At 35.7% G+C, this 13,614-nt stretch overlaps 3 protein-coding genes across 3 annotated transcripts; 1 reads left to right on the top strand and 2 right to left on the bottom strand.

Annotated features, from left to right (window-relative positions):
• Positions 1-1,717: 1,717 nt before the first annotated feature.
• On the bottom strand, positions 1,718-8,673 carry LOC100641926 (rho-associated protein kinase 1-like). Its single transcript, XM_003385314.3, has 32 exons — positions 8,543-8,673; positions 8,387-8,495; positions 8,208-8,289; positions 7,678-7,838; positions 7,528-7,605; positions 7,422-7,479; positions 7,178-7,380; positions 6,903-7,089; positions 6,763-6,856; positions 6,527-6,722; positions 6,219-6,274; positions 6,044-6,169; positions 5,892-5,958; positions 5,739-5,843; positions 5,537-5,689; positions 5,316-5,481; positions 5,070-5,248; positions 4,639-5,021; positions 4,491-4,560; positions 4,386-4,444; positions 4,147-4,333; positions 4,006-4,099; positions 3,807-3,948; positions 3,617-3,755; positions 3,391-3,538; positions 3,271-3,341; positions 2,993-3,229; positions 2,821-2,947; positions 2,644-2,709; positions 2,474-2,594; positions 2,161-2,426; positions 1,718-2,073 (listed from the first exon to the last, which is right to left on the bottom strand). Exons 2-32 carry the CDS (start codon positions 8,480-8,482, stop codon positions 2,054-2,056), a joined length of 4,137 nt encoding a protein of 1,378 aa, XP_003385362.1. The 5' UTR covers positions 8,483-8,495; positions 8,543-8,673; the 3' UTR covers positions 1,718-2,053.
• Positions 8,674-8,717: 44 nt separating this feature from the next.
• LOC109580993 (uncharacterized) lies at positions 8,718-11,129 on the top strand. Its single transcript, XM_019994674.1, has 8 exons — positions 8,718-8,898; positions 9,318-9,542; positions 9,592-9,710; positions 9,762-9,887; positions 9,945-10,050; positions 10,094-10,723; positions 10,775-10,819; positions 10,866-11,129. Exons 1-8 carry the CDS (start codon positions 8,820-8,822, stop codon positions 10,916-10,918), a joined length of 1,383 nt encoding a protein of 460 aa, XP_019850233.1. The 5' UTR covers positions 8,718-8,819; the 3' UTR covers positions 10,919-11,129.
• Positions 11,090-13,584, bottom strand: LOC100641799 (cyclin-L1-like). Its single transcript, XM_011404578.2, has 13 exons — positions 13,513-13,584; positions 13,274-13,470; positions 13,150-13,224; positions 12,987-13,096; positions 12,505-12,589; positions 12,421-12,459; positions 12,306-12,370; positions 12,163-12,262; positions 12,044-12,106; positions 11,889-11,984; positions 11,796-11,841; positions 11,687-11,744; positions 11,090-11,644 (listed from the first exon to the last, which is right to left on the bottom strand). The coding sequence occupies exons 2-13, from the start codon at positions 13,454-13,456 to the stop codon at positions 11,179-11,181; spliced, it is 1,386 nt and encodes a 461-aa protein (XP_011402880.2). The 5' UTR covers positions 13,457-13,470; positions 13,513-13,584; the 3' UTR covers positions 11,090-11,178.
• Between the last annotated feature and the right edge of the window lie 30 nt (positions 13,585-13,614).

Raw genomic sequence — 13,614 nt, 5'->3', positions numbered from 1 at the left:
CATCAGTAAATGTAATAAAATTGAGGAATTTTTTACTTGTCACTTTTTGGGAAATTTTTGAAAATTCCCTATACTATAGTACAGGGACTTTTGTCCAATTTTTGAGCAACTTTAAAAAATCATAGAAAATCCAAACTTGATTGGAATGTGCTCAATCCCTCTATACTGCATAAGTACATGTATATGCATCAGAAAATGTAATAAAATTGAGGAATTTTCTACTTGTCAATTTTTGTGAAATTTTTGAAAAATCTCTGTGCTATAGTACAGGGACTTTTGTCCAATTTTGAAGCAAATTTTAAAAATCATAAAAAAATCCAAACTTGATCGAAATCAGCTCAAACTTTCTACGCAACATAAGTACATGTATATGCATCAGGAAATGTAATAAAATTGATGAATTTTCTACTTGTCAATTTTTGTGAAATTTTTGAAAAATCCCTGTTATGGTACAGGGACTTTTGTCTGATTTTGAAACGAATTAAAACAATCATAAAAAATCCAAACTTAATTGAAATCAGCTCAAACTTTCTACGCAACACAAGTACATGTATATGCATCAGGAAATGTGATAAAATCAAGGAATTTTTTACTTGACAGTTTTTGTGAAATTTTACAAAAATCCCTGTACTATAGTACAGGGACTTTTGTCCAATTTTTGAGCAACTTTAAAAAATCATAGAAAATCCAAACTTGATTGGAATATGCTCAATCCCTCTACACTGCATAAGTACATGTATATGCATCAGAAAATGTAATAAAATTGAGGAATTTTCTACTTGTCAACTTTTGTGAAATTTTTGAAAAATCTCTGTACTATAGTACAGGGACTTTTGTCCAATTTTGAAGCGAATTAAAAAAATCATAAAAAATCCAAACTTGATCGAAATCAGTTCAAACTTTCTACGCAACACAAGTACATGTATATGCATCAGGAAATGTGATAAAATCAAGGAATTTTCTACTTGACAGTTTTTGTGAAATTTTACAAAAATCCCTGTACTATAGTACAGGGACTTTTGTCCGATTTTTTAGCAACTTTAAAAAATCATAGAAAATTCAAACTTGATTGGAATCTGCTCAATCTCTCTACACTGCATAAGTACATGTATATGCATCAGGAAATGTAATAAAATTGAGGAATTTTCTATTTGCCAATTTTTGTGAAATTTTACAAAAATCCCTGTACTATAGTACAGGGACTTTTCTCCGATTTTGAAGCAAATTTAAAAAATCATAAAAAATCCAAACTTGATTGAAATCAGCTTAAACTTTATATACAGCATAAGTACATGTATATGCATCAGGAAATGTAATAACATTGAGGAATTTTCTACTTGTCAATTTTTGTGAAATTTTATGTACTATAGACAGGGACTTTTCTCCAATTTTGAAGCAAATTAAAAAAATCATTAAAAATCCAAACTTGATCGGAATGAGCTTAAACTTCTACACAGCATAAGGACATCAATATGTATCAGAAAATAGTTGTTGCCTTCACCCACGTCATAGGCGTATACTAGGGAGCATCACCTTGTAGTTAGGCCTGTGTTTATACACTGGTGCCTTTTGTGGGTTGCCAACTTGTCAAACGACATCAAAGCAATAATAACATTCATGAACAAAATGGTGTTCATCAGGATAGAAATTTCTACTATTGCACAAGATAAGGACATCAGAAAATGTAATAGAAATTAACTTTTAAAGCAAAACTTGATTGCTTGTATGACCTTCAATTTTATCATGAACAAGTGATAATAAAATCATTTAAAATAATAACAACAATAATAGTAATAATAATAATAATAATAATAATAATAATATGAGAGTTTTGAATACACAACAACTGATAAAACTAATAATAATAAAGTTTGACGACAACAGAAACATAAGAAAGATAAATAGAAAAGGATAAACTGCTGCTGTAACATTTAACTATTTATACCGAAACAGCAGAAATTAATTAACACAGAAGAAGAACAACAACAATAACAATAACAATAATAATAATAATAATAATAATAATAATAATAATATGTTAATGATGAAATGGCTATTGAGACTGGGGAGGATCTAGTAAAATTGAATAAATTAAATATAATACTTCATTCGATTGACTAACAGTGTTCACTACAACCACTGTTAGGTCTAAACACTTACTTGTATCGGAGTCATTGCTTCTAACAAACTCAATCTGTCTCATACCAATACCACCGGGACCAGGCACTGTACCATAATTAGCCGCACCTCCTCCGACCCCACCAACATCAGTGCTCCTCTGTCTCTGCGTTGATACAGAGTATGTTCTGTTACTAGAGCCACTAGGGGACCCTCTGCCGTGCTGGGCACTAGTGGGTCTCTTATTGAATCTTAAACTATTGGTACGATCCCTTTTAGTATTAACACCAGCTGGAACTAACGAATTACTATATGAGGAAATAATGTGGGAGTGGTTATTAGGTGTGGCCTATACCTAGAGGCTGAAGGTGATTTATTAGAAGGAACAACTTCTCCAGCTTGTAACATTGATAACCATCGGGATCGATCATCATCACTTTTAATTAATAATAATAACTTCTTTTGATCTTGTTCTCCTAATAAATTAATTAATAATCAATGAATAATTAATGAGTATGTACGTACCTGCCACACAAGGTCTTATAAGGTCAGTTTTATCCACATCATCTTTGTGACACTTCATCTGACAGTCTATTCAAGTAAATGTACAATACATTACACGTTACATATTACGGGTACAGCTAAATACTGTCTATAATGTAGAGGTAATGTACTGCATGTGCAGTTGTTGCATGTAATTACGTTTGCATTCCAGTATTCCTCCGCTGAGAAGTGCCAGTGGGAGGGTCTTCCCACACACATCACAAGATGATCGACTGGAGTTCCTGGACTCAACAAAATGATGACCACGAACATGGACCTCTCCTTCCTGTTATTAACAGTTATTAATTGTTATTGATAGGTATTAACTCACTACTGGTGGGTGGGCTATTATAGATTGTTCAGATTGTTGGTCCACATAAGCTACTTGGAGCACTCTCTTGGAGTCATTTGGTTTGATCCTCACTCTCTCGTGCTCCCCTTGAGTTAGGCTCCGTACACTGTAGACCTGGGACAGCTCTAGAGTGAATGAAGGAGGTATGTCTGTTCCCATGTCCTCTGGTCTATCGTATATCAGCAGTTTCTTATTCGTGAATGACAACACTAAGAACTAAGAGACAGAGACATGTCGTAATGTACACATGTTCTTACGACGTCCTTCCATCCGTTCTTTCTTGCATTGTTTCCTTTGGGTACTTGAACCAACAGAGTCTCACGCTGATCTGTGTATTTAATAACTATTAATAACTACTTATGACCACTAGTCCTTACAAATGGCTGATGCTCCATCATGTGTTTCAGTAGAAGGTCCATTCGACACATAGCTACCAATCCCCTGTTGGAGTTGCTGCAGTTTTCCTTCACTGGTGTGGAGCTGGTGCTGTAGCTCAAGTCTCATTTGAGTCTCTTCTTGAATTTGCTATTAAACACAACATTAACATACTTGTACATTACATAGTATTTATATATTATGAATGTTAAATAATCTAATTCTTACTCTTTGTATTTCTTCCAGCTGTTGCTGATATTTTTCAACGACACGTTTATATTTCTGAGTTTCTTGTTGCAGTTCTCCTCTCAACTTTCTAATCTCTCTCTCGTGAGCTCTTCTTGGCTCGGGCTTCTTAACATTACTACTGATTAATAAATAATTAATTAATTAACTACTTAATTAATTAATTTCTTACGGCAATGATTTTCTTTCCAGCATTATTCTTGTTAGTTTATTAATTGCTTCCTTCTTCATCATCTTTTCCGTCTCAAGTTGTTTTGACATTTTCTTTATTTCGTCATCTCTAGTTTCATCAAACGTTTGATAATCATCCAAACCTATTACCAGTAAATTATTAGTATATTATTAGTATATTATCAGTATACTACTCATACGTATTAAGGCTCTTTTTAGGTTATCTTGTAGCTGTTCATTCTCTAGGTTCTTTTGGTTCAGTTTGTTCTCCATTATAATCAATTGGTCTTTCATCTGTACAGTGGATCACGTGACTGACTGGTCACCTGATATCTACATACCTTTGAGCTCCAGGCCATTCTCTCCGTTACTTCAGTTTTGTGTCTGGCTATTATTTCTTTGATGTCCAGTTCTATCATCATCTTTTCCCTCTCAAAATCAGCTAGTTTAGCCTCAGCAGCTGCTTTGATTTGTGTAACGTTTTCCAGTTTTGAGTTTAGCTCTGAATTCTCAGATTTCAGACGAGTACTAAATTAAATTGTTATCATTTTATGCCCCAACCCCTTAGACATGGCCTTACATTTCTTTCTCGTTGACTCCAGCTTCTCCCATATTGTTTATTCTTCCACGTAGTGAGTTCTAATTAAAGCCCACCATTAAACTGATACAGTACAGGTATCCTTACCGTTAGTTTTCTCTCTTGTTCAAGTTCTTCAAGTGTTTCCTTTAATGAAGCATCAGCTGCCTTCCCTTCACTGCACAAAAAAAAACAGAAAGTACGTGTAAATTATAAACATACAAGTAAATGTATACAATAGCAAGTACATGTATACCTCTTTAATCTGTAAATTGTATCTTCCATTTTCTGTTTCTCGTTCTTCAGTTCTTGCAGCTGAGCTCTAATGTCTTGTTCTCTTCCAGCCAATCGATCAGTCAATTCTTTTTGTTGTTTCTTAGCCTCTGCCTCCTCTCTCTCTCTCAGTCTCTTCTCTTGTCGGAGAGACTCTTCAAGGTCGTGTATCTGCTGCTTCAGATCAGAGACTTCTTCGTTTGTTTGTTTCAAGTCTAATCTAAGAAAAGAGGTTTGATGCTCGAGGTCGCTGGCTGTTCTCTCTGCCGTCTGTCTTGCTGATACTTCAGAGTCCAACTGGGACCTTAGCTGAGACACACTCTCCTCAACACTCGTTGATGTGGATTTGAACTGAACTGACAGTTGCTATGGAAACACATGTACACATCAGACAATATGTACATGTACATGTACCTCGTGTGACTTGGACATTTGATCGTAACGTTGCTGCAACGACTTTAAATTCAACTCAAGGGAAGTTTTGTCCTTCTCTGATTCCGCTTGAGATCTCTTGATTCGCTGATTCTCATCACTGATCTCACTTAAACGTGACTTCAATGATGATATTGACTGGTTCTGAGTTTCAGATAATTCTAAATACAAAAAATAAATAAATAAATAAATTAATAAATGTACTGTATTAGTGTATTTGTTATGTACTTTTAAGTTCTTCATTGCTGGTCTTCAGTTTAGCTGTTAGTTTGTGTTGTTTCTCCAGTTCATCTTGTACAGTTATCATGTCAGAGTCTATTCTGTCCCTCTCCACTGATAGCTCTTTACTCCTGGACTCAAGATGATCTATCACACTCTCCTTCACTAACAATTCCTAATATAATACAAGTTACAGTCACTGTCCATTCACATAAACCAGTTTGCCAAACCTGTTTCAGTTTCTGAGTGGCTTCTTTCAAACTTGCAGAGTTCTGAAACTCAGATTTCAGTTCACATTTCAACTGTTCAATTTCAGTTAAGAGTTTAGATGGAGACTCCGCCCCCTTTAATTGACTCTCTGCTTCGTTAATACGAGCCCGTAGCTATTAACAAGTTAACAAATAGTTATTCATACATGCAGTTATTAATTACTTGACTGATAGTTTCTTCATTTTCTTCACATTTTCTTGTCAGTTCTTTCATGTCAATACGAGACAGACCCAAGTCTTTCTCCGACTGGTTATATTTCTGTGTTACCTTAAGAATACAAACACGTACATTAATTGTTATTATTATCATCATTACTTGGTTTAAAGATGCCTGAACCTCTCTATTTTCCTTCTCCATTCTTTGAAGCTTTTCTTCAGTTTTTCTAATTAAAGAGCACCACCACATTAAACAGTACCAGTACAATGAGCCCCACCTTAAGCCCCGCCCCTTAAACCAAACCCCTTTACTTTATATGGGTTTCAAGGTCTTCCTTTTGTTTGGTCAATAGCGTCAATTGTTCTTCAATTTCTTTTGATGGTTTGATGGGTGTGGCCTCAACACTGCTCACCTGCTCCCTCTCTCCCTCTAATATACTAAACACAATAAATAAATACATGTAACCACACCCCCTGCCAAACCCACTTTGAATCTTTAACAAAAGTAAAACCGACAAAAGGAAGATGGTTGCCTTGAAATTCCTAACAATAATAATAATGATGATGATGATACTGATGATGCTAACAATGTGGATACATGAGTAGACAGATGATATTCAGTGTATACATGTACATGTACGTGTCCAGTGATTGACAGCTGGTCACAATCATTCCTTTGGAATTTAAGACATTTGATACTTATTCTAATTAATGCCCAACAACATTCACAAATTAAATATTAATCAAGCAGTTAATTAGTTATTCTAATTAAAGCACACTCTAATTAATGCCCACCATTGGTTGTGAAAATGCTTGGGGTTGAGTGCTAGTGTCCTCAATGTCATCAAAGTAAGCCGTATCAATCTCTGACTTGAGTTCAGGGACAACGTAAGCTACAGTTGACCTGATGTTCTCCCAGTTCCACTGGTCAGTGACAAAGAATGGATGAGCCTTCACTTCTTCCACTCCATTAAGACCCAGCCTGTTTGAACTGGAGGAAGAATGAGCACATGAACCTCATTCTAACTCACGCGTCCTCAAGGAAATGGACTATTATATTCTTTGCATTAGCTGATAGTTGGACATCAGTGAACTGTAACGTGTTCTTATGGTTCATTATATTGCCTAGTGTAAGGACAATAAACAAACAAACAAACAACAAACAACATACTGTACGTTCCAATGAGAGAGTCGGAATAAAATGGGAGGTCTCCACAGAGCATTTCAAACATGACCACACCCACCGACCACCAATCACACTCCTTCCCATAGTACCCATCCCCTCCCTGGGACTTGAGCACTTCAGGAGAAATATAGTCTGGAGTACCCACTGCTGTCTCACATCGGACCTTACCATTCTACAGGACACAAAATAACAAGTACTGTACTTTATATTCCCAGACTGGTTTTCATTGGCAACCAAATTCCAGCTGGAGGACAGTTTACCTTGTCTACCTTCATGCAAGTACCAAAGTCTGCTAGTTTCAAGTGACCTCTTCCATCCAGTAACATGTTCTCTGGTTTGACGTCACGATGAACGTACCCCATACTGTGGACTGCCTCTAGGGCCAGGACTAGCTCTGCTATATAAAACTGGGCCCATTCCTCAGGTATCTCATACCTCTCCATTAGAGAGACAATATTACCACCTGATAACAAGTACATGCATGTAATGTATCCACACACTGACCTGGCATGTAGTCCATTACCATATATAGATTGGAACTGTCTTGAAATGCATAATGTAACTAATAATGATGATGATGATGATGATGATGATGATGATGATAATATACTTGTACAATCCATTCAGATGTGGTATGAGCCATGATGTCTCTCTCTTCCCAAAAGAAAGCTGTATCCGACCTCCTTATCTATATCCATGGGTAGATGTAGAGTATGTCCATATTAAGAATGTTAAAGTACATGAACACATAATTCCCTACCATTTCAAACTTGCTGAGTATTTTCATTGCAAATATTTTCTTAGTTTCTTTCATTCGAACCAAATGAACTTCACCAAAAGCACCACGACCAATAACTTTGATCAACTGAAAGTCGTGAGACGACAAACGATTGTTTGATATAACAGGAACGACTCCTTCATCTGGTAAACGATAAACAAACAAATCATCATTTAATGGAAAAACCAACATTTGCATACATATTTTAAACAAACAGGTTCATATTAAATCATGTTTTACATAAACAAATAATTATTATTGAGTCTATGGGTTAACAGCTGATTAGAATTCAATATTACATTACAATCCAATAATTAGATAAACTATGGAACATTAAATCATTATGATCTTATGTATTGTAAGCAAGTAATCACTAGCTCCACCCACTACAGCCACACCCATTATATATGGACTGACAAACAAGTTGCTCTGTTATTAAAATAGTGTCCCAAACAAAGTGAGATACATAATAATAACAAATTAGAGAGAGAGAGGAGGAGGAGGAAACTTACATCTTCTCCTGAACGTGTCAAGGTTCTTATTTCTGTGTAAAGTTGGATAGTTACAATCACTATAAACTGCCACAACAGCATCCTGAGATAATACAATAACAAAATGGATGAGTATCAACATGGTACGATAGAGTTGTCCCGATTCCCTGGCCCTCCTAATGATCAGTTAATGCACTTACCAGTAATCCTTCAACATGTAGCAATCCTTTATTGTCGGTGAGTGACCCTAACAGAGTTTTATGTCTTGCCTTTAAAGAGGAGTGTTCAGTGGCCATTCCCTATCCTCTCCTAGTTCGATACAACATCGATAAACTATTAGACAGTCTCCGTCTGACCTGTTCGTAGTCACAGAGGTATAATGGAGGCAAATGAATAGTTTTGAGTTTGTTTTCTTCTTGTGTTATGTTCCTCTACCTTTCACCGTCTCTCCCTCACACTGTAAAATTGTAATTTGTAAAGAATACGTCACTAATGACATCACCTCATGAATATTTAATTAGAAACGTGGGTGTGGCTTAGCTAGAACCACACCTATTAGACTAGCTATAAATTTCATTTTTGCTGTTCACTTCCTTTACAATCAGCTTACAGGCAATCAAGGAAGGAACTAGGATGCACTACAGTAGTGTTGTACTGTTATCTTTTCTGGCTATATATGGTATCAGTGCAGATAAGGACCGAGTCCAATGCAGTAAGTACAACAGACCAGCAGCAGTTGAGGAGAGGGCCAGTAGTAGCCTCATCTTATCAGCAATTGAATGAGTCCAGTACAAGGTCCAGTAGAAAGCTAAATCCATTGATTTGTATTTGATGTTGAATATCAGTTATGGTACTACTGCTCCTAGCTCCTGTATGCTGTGCATGCAACTGTGGTTTAGCCTTTGCTTTCAACTGAGGCTCAATGATAATCCCCTCCTTGTATAAACTACATGTTTTTGTAATGTTATTTCCTGTTGAGAATCCCCTCACCACATAATGACAGAATCCATTACAATAACTATACCCATCTATGTAGTAGACAGTTATTGTTTTGTGATATGCATCACTCACTGTTTGTAATGAAAACATTGTTTCATAAATATTCCTTTATTGTTTTATCTACTATCACAGCTCCTACTCTCAATTCTTCAATTGTTTCAACCTGCAATATAACTTCAAATCAAGACGTGATCCTGAACTGCAGTGCACCCGGTTCATTCTGGTACCAGAATGGATCTGTAGCTCAAGTCTGCTCTCAGTCAGTATGTAAACTATCATCTGCTTCTATTGAACACTCTGGCTTATATTACTGCACTGATAATGTTAGCAAGTACTTTGTTAATATCAAAGTGTTAGGTACATGCATACACTAATTATTATTAAGATGATTGTATTTCATTTGTAGGTAGTCCCCCAGAGTTTGTTCCTATAGGTGATACTCCAGTTCAGTGTCACCCGACATACTGTGAATATGAAAGATTGGCAGAATATATTGATACTCCAGTCATGAACTTCTCAGTTAAAGTAGGTTACATCATATCATCATGATACAGCAAGCACTGTCTCTCCTCTTAGGTGATTGGTACTCCTCCTTTTACTGTTAAATGGGTAAATTGGCCTAACAATCAAACTAACGGAGTGAATCCTTGTAATAATCATGATCCATGTTCAAACGAGACCAATAATGACACCTACTTGTTTGTAAGTTACAATGCTCACACTATCCTTCCTATATACCAGTGACTATGTATCTTGTAGACTCATTTATTTTATAATCCACAATACCAAATGTCTGGATACATGTATGCTATTGTGTCCAATCATTATGGATCTAATATTTCAAGAATTTATTATGACATTCAATGTAAGTTTTAATAGCAAATTGAACATTAATTAATTATTAATAGGTAAAAAACCAAGTACTACATCACAAAAAGAACCTAGTGCTAACACACTGGTACCAGTTTCTAAAGGTCACAGTGTTGATGTTAATTGTTCAATGAAGTCCAACATGTTAACAAGAATAGGGATGTGTTACTTCAGACCTGATGACAATACCAACAATATAAATGGAATAATTACAAATGAGCGATTGTTTAATGAGAGCTGTGCATTGTGTACCCCATCAAGTAATGAGCCTGAATGTGAATTCAGTTTCATTAATGAACAAAATTGGACCGTGACGACAAAAACTGAAAGGGATCAAAACAATTGCTATGACCTTCATATTATCAATGTTCACATACCTCAGTATCAACACAATGATTCAGAACTGAGATTTCAGTGCTTGTATCAGGACAATGATGCCGCTGATCGAAAACTATTCGAGTATTGGATTGGATTTTATGAAAAATCATCACCTCCTTCCAAGGAATCCAGTTCAAGGTGGTACCTTTGGCTTACCACACTAACAGTTGTACTGCCATTGATAATAGTGGTGACTGTAGTGATATACTGTGCAAGAAAGAGGAGAAGGAGATTACATAAATCATCAAAAACAATTCAAGAAGAATACAGCAGCTGCAGTTCAGATAATGGTAATAATAATAATAAATTAATAATAATTAAATATTATTTTATATTTTCAGACGATGAGACTGGAACTATTAATCAATACCCTCCTAGTATTTATGGTAAATGTTAATTATTATTATTTATTGATTTATTGATATCAATTAGGTTCGATTGAGGCGTTAGATCCAGTAAAAAATTCAAATGAAATAGACGTTTGACTGAAATTTTGTATTGCTTTTTATTATTTTTTACAAATAAAATATTTAATGCAAAATACAAACTGTCACCTGTTTCAAGGTGAAACTGCCACCAACTTGTGGCTCAATGTTTAAGCAAAAACCTCACCCACCCACGTGGAGCTGATAATTATCGTAAAAATTGCCATCCTCTTTAAAATGACTTAATTAAAAGGATCGATTTATAAAATCACTGTTTCTGACAGACATCAAAAGCCAAATGAGAACACAATAAATAATTATTATTTCCTGTAATGTTTTATGTGGTAATCATCATCTCTATGGTAATGATGATACCTTCTCTCCCTCCATCTTTCTCTGCTGCTACTCCTCTCCCTACTCCAGCTCCTCCTGTCTCTACTGTTGCTTCTGGCTTCTCTCTTCCGACTCTTTCTTTCCGTTTTATGTCGACCACTTCTTTCATGATGACGAGACTTCATTCTTCTGCTCTTATCATTTTTATGAACCTCATGATATCTCGAAGATTCATCTTCACTATCTGATGACAGTTTAATTGGGCTAATGATGGGCTTAGAGCTAGCTTTGGTGTCATGATTGTCTAACTTTGACCTTTTCTCTTGAGTAGAGGACAAAGGAGGTGTGGCTGATAAAGGTCGCTTGTGTCCATTCAATGGCTTAAGCTCATTACTGGTAGTGGGGGGTGGAGCTTCCTCTTTATCACTTCTCGAAACAGTCAACTGACTCATTCTAGTTATTAATAGTTATTGATAGTTATTAATAGTTACTAACTCTTTTGGGCTTTTCTCTTGTGAATCTTGTGACATTACACCAAGATGAGCTGGAGACACTGGTCAATTAATAATAATAAATAATAATGAATCATTTTAACAATGAATACCTGTTTGTGATGATGGAGTCATTTCTTTGTTGCTATCTTTCTTTGACTAAAAATAAGTAAAAACAGATTAAATTTACAGCAGATTATACATACTATCAGCAATTGCTGAAGTTGATCAACTTGTTTCTCAAGTTCTTGTAACTTCTTTATTTCTCTTTGATACAAAGCAATCAACTCTAAACTAATAGTCTAACACAATACAACAATTATTATTATTATTATTATTATTATCAATGATAATCAAGTACTTTCATATCAGTGTAGTTGACATCAAATAGTTCCCACCAAGGAGGCTGTAATGGAAGTGCTATCTATAACAAACAACAAACAATCAGTAAAATAAACAACAACAAACAAACAAACAAACCTTTAAATGTCCTGTAGCAATGTATATACATGAACAAGCTATGGTCTGTACATTGTATCTCAGGAATATGTTGGTTCTTAAACTGTCGTTCATGTAATTCCTACACAGAAACACTCATTGATGATGCTTACTAATCAACTTACCATGCTTTCTGAATCAATGGCGTGTTCTTTTCTAATTCGAGTATTTGAAGGCACGAAATAATCAACTAACAAGACAATGAATAAATTAATGATTCCGTTAATTAATATTAATTACTTTGTGTGGGTGTTGAACGTGAACACAGAAACCCAACTCCTAATAAAAGTTAATTAATAAAATGGGAGCAGCAACAACAAGTACCTTGAGAATGTATCGCTCGTGTTTGATGATGAGGTTTCTCAGTCTAAAATATTCTTCACCGACATAGTCCATGACGACTGGAGGGCTGAGGGTGAAAGTACAATGTACATAATAATAATGGAAGAGAGAGAGAGAGAGAGGGGATGAGCTCAAGGTTGAATGGAGAACCTCATTTAAAATACATTAACAATAATACTACCACTAGTATATGGAGGAGTGGTTCCATCTTTTATACATAGTCAAGAAGAAAAAGAGAGAAGACAAGAGACAAAATGAAATAGTCTTACCACAAGAATTGATGAGACAACCTGCCACAAAAACATTACTAGCCATAAACTACAGATGGCCATTCTGTACTGTGACAGTGAGAAGATATGGACAATAAATAGTGATCAGTAATTAATTAAGCCACACCCACAATATAATACATATCCCATTCTAAATAAAGCCCACCCAATCAACCAAGAGCCATTAGTCCCTACCTGCCCTGTCTCTTGTTCCTGAGGTGATGGAAGACATTAATGACATCTCTCAGTCTCCTACTGCTCTCCTCTAGTTTAGCTGCCAGAAACAGACAGGCCATCATGGTATACTAATAATATACAATTAATGGTCTCTCCCTCTTTATGTCTGGACTTGACTTACGTAACATTTAAACTTGACAAACGACTTCGCATAATAGAATCTATGATACAATATCTGAGCAGTTGCCATAGCAACCTAAGTGTAATGGGTTATAGTCAAGAGGAGGTGGGAGTGTTAAACTGACCTGAGGTAACTTCAACAGAATGCCAGCAGACTGGATGTAATGACAGCCTGTTACTCTCATGTCTATCTCAAGATCACGTGACATACCATCCTTCCTTGAAGGAGTGTTTATCAATCTCTCCTTAGGCACCAGAAGATTGGACGACGATAAATAAATTCTATCAAACACTTTGACTGGATCCATTGACAATAAATACCCTAGGAAGAATAGAATAGGAAGAATAGGAGACACCTACATACCAAGAGAGAGAGAGAGAGACTGAGGGAGAAAGGATAACCACCAAAAGTGGGAGGAGTCTTAAAAGTGGAGGTGGTTTGTTTTGTGAGCATGCTCAGTACAGT

This window comes from Amphimedon queenslandica, unplaced genomic scaffold (genome assembly GCF_000090795.2).
Source record: "Amphimedon queenslandica unplaced genomic scaffold, v1.1 AMPQUscaffold_13468, whole genome shotgun sequence".
NCBI lineage: Eukaryota > Metazoa > Porifera > Demospongiae > Haplosclerida > Niphatidae > Amphimedon > Amphimedon queenslandica.
This window is presented reverse-complemented; position numbering and strand designations above follow the sequence as displayed.